The sequence below is a fragment of the Vombatus ursinus genome, unplaced genomic scaffold, assembly GCF_900497805.2.
Source record: "Vombatus ursinus unplaced genomic scaffold, bare-nosed wombat genome assembly UNPS02010304.1, whole genome shotgun sequence".
NCBI classification, from domain to species: domain Eukaryota; kingdom Metazoa; phylum Chordata; class Mammalia; order Diprotodontia; family Vombatidae; genus Vombatus; species Vombatus ursinus.
Genome location: NW_020950082.1, coordinates 3,167,904 through 3,178,470, shown reverse-complemented (window position 1 = coordinate 3,178,470; position 10,567 = coordinate 3,167,904). Strand labels below are relative to the sequence as shown.

Genomic DNA, 10,567 nt, shown 5'->3' with positions numbered 1-10,567 from the left:
CACAGGAAGCTAGGCCTAGATACCGGAAGGAGGCGTCTGGGGTTAGTGCTAGACAAAGGGAGAGTACGTGACACAGGGAGTTAGGCTTGGATACAGGAAGGAGACGTCTGGGGTTAGCGCTGCACCTAGGGAGAGGACTAGACAAAGGGAGCTCATTCTCTGCCGTCCCACTCCCACGTGGCACAGCCCCCTGCTTCAGGAGCACGTGCTCCGGCTACTTCCTTGTATCCTGTTCCTTCTCCAGCTTATCACAGCTCCACATAGCACATCCCCCTGCCTTGGGAGCGTGAGCTCCGGTTACTTCCCCATATCCAGTTCCCACCCCAGTTCACCACAACTCCACCTAGCACAGCCCCCTGCCTCGGGAGCGTGAGCTCCGGTTACTTCCTAATATCTAGTTCCTGCCCTATCTTGCCACAATCCTCACTTGGCAGTAGCCAACATCAGACAATCCCTCACATAACCCAAATGGCAAAAGAGGTCCGAAAAGCTAACGAGGAGAAGAATGCCCTAAAAAGCAAAATTGGCCAAATGGAAAAGGAAGTCCAAAAGCTTACTGAAGAAAATACTTCCTTAAAAACCAGAATGGAGAAATTGGAAGCTAGTGACTTTATGAGAAATCAAGACACTGTCAAACAAATCCAAAAGAATGAAAAAGTAGAAAACAATGTGAAATATCTCATTGGAAAAACAACTGACCTGGAAAATAGATTCAGGAGAGAGAATTTAAAAATTATTGGACTGTCTGAAAGCCATGATCAAAAAAAGAGCCTAGACATCATCTTTCAAGAAATGGTCAAGGAAAATTGCCCTGATATTTTAGAAGCAGAGGGCAAAATAGAAATTGAAAGAATCCACCGCTTACCTCCTGAAAGAGATCCCCCAAGGAAAACTAGGAATATCGTAGCCGAATTCCAGAGTTCCTAGGTCAAAGAGAAAATATTGCAAGCTTCAAGAAAGAAACAATTCAAGTATTGTGGAAACACAATCAGGATAACATGAGAGTTAGCAACTTCTACATTAAGGGACCAGGAGGCATGGAATGTAATATTCTGGAGGGCAAAGGAGATAGGATTTACAACCAAGAATCACCTACCCAGCAAAACTGAGTATAATCCTTCAGGGGGAAAAATGGTCATTCAGTGAAATAAGGGACTTTCAGGCATTCTTGATGAAAAGACCAGAGCTGAATAGAAAATTTGACTTTCACATACGAGACTCAAGAGAAGCATGAAATGGTAAATAGGCAAGAGAATTCATAAGAGACTTATTAAGGTTGAACTGTTTACATTCCTGCATGGAAAGATGATATTTGTAACTCATGAGAACTTTGTCAGTATTAGGGTAGTTGGAGGGTAAAAATTATATGTATGTATGTATGTATGTATGTGTGTGTGTGTGTATAGATAGATAGATAAGAGGGCACAGGGTGAGTTGAAGATGAAGGCTTGATATCTGGAGAATAAAATTAATGGGTGAGAGGATTATACTGGAAGAAGGAGAAAGGGAGAGATAGAATGGGATAAATAATCTCACATAAAACAGACAAGAAAATTACAGTGGAGGGGAAATGGGGGAAGGTGAGAGGGAATGAGTGAATCTTATTATCATCAGATTTGGCTTAAGGAGGGAATAACATACACAATGGGGTATGGAAATCTATCTTACCCTACAGGAAAATAGGGGGGAAGGGGACAAGAGAGCAGGGGGATGGTAGAAGGGAGGGCAGATTGGAGGAGGGGGTAATCAGAAACAAACACTTCTAAGGAGGGACAGGGTCAAAAGAGAGAATAGAGTAAATGGGGCGGGATAGTGTGAAGGGAAATATACTTAGTTTTTCACAACATGACTATTATGGAAGTGTTATGCATGACTCCACATGTATAACCTATATCGAGTTGCTTGGCTTTTCAATGAGGGTGAATAGGGAGGGAGGAAGGGAGAAAATTTGGAACCCAAAGTTTTAAAAACACATTTAAAAAAAATTGTTTTCACATGCAGCTGGGAAATGAGAAATACGGGAAATGGGGTATAGAAATCTATCCTGCCCTACAGGAAAATAGAAGGGGAAAAGGATAAGAGAGAAGGGGGGTGAGATAGAAGGGAGGGCAGATTAGGGGAAGGGGTACACAGAATGCATGCCATCTTGGGGTGGGGGGAGGGGTGAGATGGGGAGAAAATTAGGAACTCAATCTTGTGAAAGTCAATGTTGAAAACTAAAAATAAAAAAAAAAAATGGGGGAAAAAAAAAAAGAATTCCCTAACCTGCTGCTGTAGTTGTCTCTAAAGAAAGAACAAAATAACTGTGGCCTGTGGGGTGTTTTACTAGCGGGTTAAAGAGAATCCAAATGAGACTTAAGGAGATTTTGAACAAGGCTGATAGCAATGGGAATAATAAAGAAGGAGATAGATTTGAGAGAAATTGAAAAGGTATCCGGAAATGACAGATTTGGTGATTGTTTATGTTGGATGAAGCAGAAGAAAAAGTCAAAATTACTCTAAAGTTGTAAGCTTGGGTCACTGGTTTGCATGTCCATTGGGATTTTTATTTATGCTGAAGAGAAGTAGGATGAAAGTTGAAACTTACATTTTCACTTTTTTGTCTTTGTTAAAAACCCTTGCAGCAGTCAGCTTTTGTATTCTGTATAGTGCTATGCTTTATGATTTTGAAGACACCATTGCTCTTCAAGTTTGTGGATGGCTGAATAGCAGTTTTGTCTTCAACTCTCACTTATTATACATTTCATCTTAACACATTGCTGATTTTTGTGTATATCATAGCTTCATTTGTCTGCAGAAGTAATTTATGTATCATGCATAGTTTCTTCTAATATACACAGTGAGAACTCATGTTAATGATGACGTATTGTAGTTATAATAATTTTGAGGGAGATTCTTAAAAAGATCAGTTTTATTTTTTAACTTACCTATTCAAGCATTTACATTTTCTCATTTCCCTAATTTTTTTTTGTTTACAGCCTATTTTACACCAATCAAGGCAGCGTTTGAGGGTTTCCCGTAGTCTGTCATCAGTAGGATATGATCCTAATGAAAAGGTAAGGAAAAAAATCTTTAAAATTCGTTACATAATTAAGGCACAGCTAGGTGGTTGCAGTGGATATATAATATATATAATGTATTATTGACTTTTTACAGTTTTCTTTCTCTTCACCAGGCTATGTGTTTTAATTGCAAAGTTTCTATGGCACTAGTAAAGTAAGCTTAATTGTTTATTGCTGAGTTTATTTTGCTAACTCCCTAATTTCATATTTATAATAATGACATGAATTTTGTATTTTCATCTTTATACTGATTTTTTATGTTTTGGATTTTTTCTTTTAATATTTTTTTTCATTTTAGTCAAAGACTTCATGCAATGATGTTGTGCAAGGTGCAGGACGGAAAGGACAACACAATTTAGTGGGAAAAATTATGAAATGTAAAAAAAGTAGGCAACAACAGTAAAATAAAAGCCTGTTGGACAAGCTAGTGTTATGGTCATGTAAACATCTCTTTAAAAGTGAAGGACTTACAAATGTATATGTGGATGGTATAATCTGTCCCTCCCACTGTGCCTACCCCGCCAATCTCATTGAAAAATAAAAATTCCTGATATGAAACTTTTATCATAAACATGTTGCCCAGCAAAACAGATTCCCACATTGGTCATATCTCTCTTTCTCTGCATGTTAAATTCATTATTTCTATGGTAGAGGAGGTAAAGGGTGTTTCATCTTTACCCTTCTGTACTCATGGTTTTATCATTGAATCGATCATAGTTTTAAAGCCTTTTAGAGTTTTTTCCTCTATAATGTTGTGATTGTATAAATTATCCTAGTTCTGCTCACTTTGCATGAATGTATTGTACTATGAAATTGTCTATTTGGGCATTTCTTAAGGCATTATATTATTCCATTTACTTTTGTATACCATAATTTCTTTAGCCATTCCCTAATAGGAGCAGACCTTATTTTCCAACTTTTGTTTGCATTCAACTGTTAAAAACATTTTTTGGACATGAATCTTTTCCTCTTTGATCTCTTTGAAGCCTAGGTCTTGTAATGGTATAGCTGGGTCAAAGGGTACACATAGTTTAGGAATTTTGGGCATAGTTCCAAGTTGCCCTCTAAAATGGTTGTTCCAGTTTACAATTCACCAACAGTGTACCAGTGTGCCTGTTTGCCTGAAGCCACTCCACCATTTGTGATTTGTTTACAGTTTAATAGCAACATAATGAGAAGTTGAGAAAATTTTATTACGTGCTTCATTTAAATGTTTGTTCAATTTTTGAATTAAGGTAGTTATATGCATTTCACTTTTAGTAAAAGTAAAAACTTTAGGATAGGGATTGACCTATTTTTATTATTGAATGTCCAGTTTCTTTTTGATCCCTGCTTGTTTACCATGATACTAGATTTTTCGAGTTGAAGGGAAGAAGGTACCTAGTATTGAGGTAAAAGTCTATTATACCGTAACTATCTTTTTAAAAAAATTTTAACCATTTATTAAAAACTTTTGTTGAATACCAACATACTTAATTTATCTGACTTAGTAACTGTTTGCATTTGGATTAAATCCAACATAGAAAATATATCAGCTTTTTAGACATTCTAAATCAGCCTCAGAACTCCATTTATTCACCTTCATTTTCTTCTTACATGATTCTTAGAATGTACTATGTTCTTGTGGATTTACTTTTTTCATTTAACATTATTTTATGAAAGTCTTTCTAGATCTCTTTATATTACTGATACTTGTCAGTAACTGTACCTTTCAACATGTCAGTGTGGCTGATTTTAGTAATTTTTTAAAAAAGAATTAATTTTTTTTAGTTTTCAACATTCACTTCCATAAGATTTTGAGTTTTAAATTTTCTGTCTCTCCCTCTCCTCCCCCCTTCCCAAGATGGTATGCAATCTGATATAGGCTCTACTTATGTTATTTTAGTAATTCTTCACTTGTTCCTACCTATCCTCTGGATAAATCAACTAAAGAGGCTGATGAGTTATGTGATATTGACCATGATCATGTTCTCATGACTAAATCTATAGGTAATACTTGAAAGATTGAAAATTATATATTGTATTGAATGCTTTTTAAAAAAAATTATTTTTAACATTGATTTAAAAAACATTTTGAATTCCAAATTCCCTCTCTCTTACCACTTATTTCCTTGGTTTGAAGGCAAGAAATGTGACATCAGTTATACAAGTGAAATCATGCTAAGCATATTTCCGTGCTAGTCATGTTGCAAAAAAACTCTAAGAAAAATGAAGAAAGTAAAAAAATATGCTTAGATCTTCATTCAGACTCCATCAGTTCTTTCTCTGGAAGTGGATAGTATGTTGTTTTTTTTTTTGATTGTAAGTTCTTTGGAATTGTTTTGGATTATTGTATTGCTGAGAATAGCTAAGTCATTCATGGTTGATCATCGTACAGTATTGCTGTTCCTATGTACAATGTTTTTCTGGTTCTGCTCACTTCACTTTGCATCAGTTTATATAACTTTTCTTAGGTTTTTCTGAGAGCATCCTGCTCATCATTTCTTACAGCACAGTTGTATTCCATTGTACCACAACTTTTTCAGCCATTCCCCAATTGATGGATATCCCCTCAATTTTTAATTCTTTGCCACCACAAAAAGAGATGCTATAAATATTTTTGTACAAATAGGTTCTTTTTCCTTTTTGTTATAATCTCTCTGAGATACAGACCCATATAGTGGTTTTTCTGGGTCAAACAGTATGCAGTTTGATTGCCTTTTGGGCATAGTTCCAAATTGTTCTTCAGAATGGTTGGATCAGTTCACAACTCCACCAACAGTGCATTAGTGTCCCAGTTTCCCCACATCCTTTCCAACTTTATCATTTTCTTTTTCTGTCATGTTAGCCAGTCTAATAGGTATGAGGTTGTATGTCAGAGTTGTTTTAATTTGTATTTCTCTAATCAGTAGTGATATAGAACATTTTTTCATGTGAGTATAGATAGCTTTGATTTCTTCTGAAAACTGCCTGTTTATATCCTCTGACTATCAATTGGGGAATGACTTGTACTCTTATAAATTTAACTCAGTTCGCTAAATATTTGAGAAATAAGCCCTTCATCAGAAAAACTTGGCTTTAATTTTTTCCCCCAGTTTCCTGCTTTCCTTCTAATCTTTACTGAATTTGAAAACTTTTTAATTTATTGTATTCAAAATTATCGATGTTACATGGATCCTCTCTGTCTTTTGTTTGTTCTAAGTTCTTCCCTTATCCATAGATCTGATAGGTTCAATTTTCCATATTCTCCAAATTTGCTTATAATACCACCCTTTATGTCTAATACATGCACCTATTTTGATGTTGTGTGCTTTTAAAAAAAGTACTGCCTAGGGTTCTAAATGCACCTGAATCTGTTCTGCCATTCTTATCCAATTCTGTACCAGTGTCCATCTGCATTGTCTGTTTAAGATGTAAGTACTGATTATATGTGCAGGTTTTGAACTAAAAGGGGCCATAGTGGTCATCTCATTCAACCTCATTTTTACAAATGAGGTAGCTTGGAACCACAGATATATTAAATGATTTGCCAGAGATTGCATAGGTAGTAAGTGGCAGAGTTGAGATTCAAAGCCAGGTCCTGTGATTTCACATCCATTGTTTTTACTTCTTTGGGGTTCTGTGGAGTTCATGCTGATAACTTTCTTACTTTTGTGTTAGTTTTTCTCATTGTTAGAGTTAGGTTTTGATGATATACTTCAAGTAGGTGCTGTCATAGTATATGATGCATTTGATACTTAAGATTCTTAATATTCTGTGATTCTTTATATTGATTTCCTATTTTATAAATTTTGAATATAAAAAAAATCTTTTAAGAGCTTTAACTTAAAAGGAGATGCCCAGAGTTTCAGATTTGCCTCTGAATTTTTGCATTTACTTTAGAAGTTGATTTATTAGATCAGTGGTTCACAATAAATATGGCTCTTTTAGCATCCATTAGATAGATTAATTTCTGGTAGTAGTAATTCTTATAATTTGTTTCTGGTATGAATTCACATGGTATGAATCTTTTCGTCTTTTCCTCTTCCACATAATGGATTATAAATTTGTAGTGAATCAAATGAGAATGCATAATTTTCTCCATATTTTATTAGCAGCATGTGTGTAGAAGCTGAACTGAGAGTTGAACTGGATTCATCAAGGGATCAAGATGGAGAAAGGAGAATAGAGTGACTAGTGTAGGGATAATGGCCTGGGAGAGAACTGATGTGTCAGGGTGAGGAAGGAAGGAATAAGTATTTATTAATTGTATGCTATATGCCAGACATTGTGCTAAGTGCTTTACAAATATCTCATTTGATCATCATAGCAACCAATGTAGGTGCTGTTATTCACGTTTTACAGTTGAGGAACCTGAAGCAGGCAGAGGTTAAGTGACTTGCCAAGTGTCATATATTTAGTGAATGTTTGAGGCTGGATTTGAACTCAAGTTTTCCCAGGCCCAGTACTCTATCCACAGTGCCACCTAATTACCTTGGTTCAGTCAGAAAGTGAGCAATAGGGTATAAATTTAAAAAAAAAAAAAAAAAAAAAAAAGTACCGAAGATCTTACTCAGGAGGAAGAAAACTAAAGGACCCTGAGCCTAAGTAGATAAATCAACAGAGAAAACACTAATAGGAGAAGCAAATATGGCCTTGAAATATAGTAAATGAGTTCAGGTATCTATGAATAAATACTGAAAAAATAAGGAGAATGACTTGATACTTGATGAGACAGAGAGAGAACCTTGTGGAATTTGAGGAGAACATGACTGTAACATGTTGTGTCTGAGTGATTTGAAAGAGAAATGAGAACTGTCAGAGCAATATGTATGACCTGTATGGCAGAAATTATTGACAGGTAGAAAAATTTGAATCTGTGATGTCAGTCTAAGAAAGAAACAAAAAGGAGGCCAGCTAATTGGCAATGAAGATAAATGAGAGAGTAGGGATCATAGAAGGGGCCAATAACAGGCCTACACAACCTGCAGCCCACAGGTCCCTTTCAGCCTGCCAGAGAATTTCGTGGGCCTATGAAAAATGTAGAGGAAAACATCTTTTGTGTGTAGAGGAAATCATTTGGCAGGTCACAGGTTGTGCAGGCCTGAGCTAAGGTGACCAGATGGAATATAGGGTCACTTGTACAGGTAGAGGTGTTCGCCTTGGCAAGTGCCACCTCTTTGTGTGAGACAAAGGTGAAGGAAGAACTAGTTTTCTGAGTTATATGAGATGAGGAGGGGAGAAGAGGCAACTCTCAGCTAATGGCCTCAATTTTTTTAGTAAATTATGTGGCAAAATTCTTAGCTAAAAGGGTTGAAGGAAGGGGAGCTGTGGAAGGTTTGAGGGATGGAAAGGTGTGGAAGAACCACTGTGGAGAGGTGGGATAATGAGTTGATTAGTTAGGTGTAGAAATATCTAGCAGCAACGAGGGCCCAGTAGAGGTAATGGATTATAAATTTGTAGTGAATCAAATGAGAATGCATAATTTTGTCCATATTTTATTAGCAGCATGTTTGTAGAAGCGAAAGCCATGAATGGTGAGAGTGATCCAAGGCTTAGACTTGGAAGGACATAATTAGTGATATGATAAGTGGGGGAAGGGACTCAAGGAAAGGAAGATAGTGGAGAGTTGAACTGAATTCATCAAGGGATCGAGATGGAGAAAGGAGAATAGAGTGGCTAGTGCAAGGATAATGGCCTGGGAGAGAACTGATGTGTCAGGGTGTGGATGGAAAGCAGGGTTTGGTTTGGGACATCAGGGAAGAGGTAGAAAGCCTATAGATTGTAATCAGATAAGGGAATTTTAGAATTCTTGAATTTGTATGTTGTTTATTTGTGGGGAATGGTGAGATCAAGACTGTGACCTTCTTTGTGTGTGGATGGGGTGGGTGGAGGAGTAGCTTTTGGGGAAAGTCATCATTTATAGTTAACAAAAAGTATAATGGAATACCTTGGAAGATAGTAGATTTCTTCTTACTTGAGGGATTTAAACTTAGGCCAGAATGTTGTAGAGGTGATTTTTTTTTTCCACATTAGGAATGAAGTAGCTGGCTTCTTTGTGAGATGGTTTCCTGAAATATTTAAATGTGCTTACTTGTGTATATTTTTATTTTTTTATTTAAAAAGATAATTTAAAAATTTTATGTGGTACTATATTGATTGAACTCCAGGTTCAAGTCCTTCTTCAGATATGTACCAACTTTGTGATCGTGGGCCAGTCAGTTAACTAATTTAGTGCTTCAGAGAGTGCTCTAAAACTCTTTAAGTTACAGATGAATTCTTATTCTTTGTAAGAAAAGGAAAGTTTTATGCCAGGAGCTCCTTACCCAGATAAAATAACTTATTGGAACCTAAAAAAACAAAAAATGTCGAGGAAAGAGAGTTGTAAGACTCTGGCTAACATTTCATTCTGTTTTTACCATTACTCTCTTGGTGATTTCATTGCTTTTATTTGCCTAATTATCATTTCTGTGTAGATGACTTCCTAATCCTATGTATTTAGCCATAATTTCTCTCTTAAAATCCAATCTGACATCGTGAACTCTCAGTCTTGTTCATTTTTATTTAGATGTGCTGGAGCCATCTCAAACTAAGCACACTGGAAATAGAATTGATCATTTCTCTTTATAAATCTACCTCATGCTCAAACTTCACTATTTCTGTTGAGGGTAGCACCATTTTTCTAGTTGCTTAGGTTCTAGAACTCAGAGTCATCCATGACTTTTCTTTCTATGTCCAATCAGTCATCAAAATCGTATTGATTCTACTGCCACATCATCTCTGGAATCATCACTTTTTCTCATAGGACCATGCCACATTCTCTCATATTACCTCTCTACTAGCTTGTTTTGATAACCTCCTAATGCTTCCATTTTCTCTCCTCTCTAATTTCCACAGAACTTCCAAGTTAACATTCTTAATTTATATGTCACACCAGGTCATTTGCATCCTCAGAAATCTTCAGTAGTTTCCTGTTGCCTCTTGAATAAAATAGTCTCCTGAGCCTGGCATATAAACCCCGATTTGTAGATTTATTTTGTATTGTTTCTCTTCATTTGCTATGTTTTCCAGCCAGATTGTGCTCCTAGCCATTCCCCATGTTCTACATTCTAACTCGTCTCATTGTTTTTGCACAGATTGTGTCATATTCGTGGAACTCCCTTCCCACCTTAGAATGTTTAGCTCTCTTCAAAGAGCAGCTCAGATGCCAACTCATACTGGAATCCTTGTTTGATTCTACACGTACACTAACACTAGCTCTGGCCCTTTCCCTCCTCAGCTTATTTCACATTTACTTAGGAATTTATACTGTCTGTTCCCATTAGAAAATAAGCTTTTTCAGGGTTGGGATTGTTTGTTTCATTTTTATCTTTGTGTCGTCAGAGTCTAAATGTTCTCTACTGCTTACAGAAACAGTTGGTGGTACACCTTTCAGTTTTTTTTTTTTCAATTTTTACTTCTTGGTAGCATATTGGTCCCTACTTGGAGTTGTAACCAATCTCCTTTCATATTAGTGAAATTTATCTTTATTCCTTTGTCTAAGGTCA

At 36.2% G+C, this 10,567-nt stretch overlaps 1 protein-coding gene across 4 annotated transcripts in view; it reads left to right on the top strand.

The window, feature by feature from the left end:
- The window catches only part of PCCA (propionyl-CoA carboxylase subunit alpha), a 473,473-nt gene that overhangs the window by 14,643 nt on the left and 448,263 nt on the right, over positions 1-10,567 (top strand). For all 4 annotated transcript variants that reach the window (XM_027854094.1, XM_027854095.1, XM_027854096.1 and 1 more), the window contains exon 2: positions 2,979-3,056. In XM_027854094.1, coding sequence (XP_027709895.1) covers positions 2,979-3,056 — 78 coding nt within the window. The remainder of the gene's footprint in view (positions 1-2,978; positions 3,057-10,567) is intronic.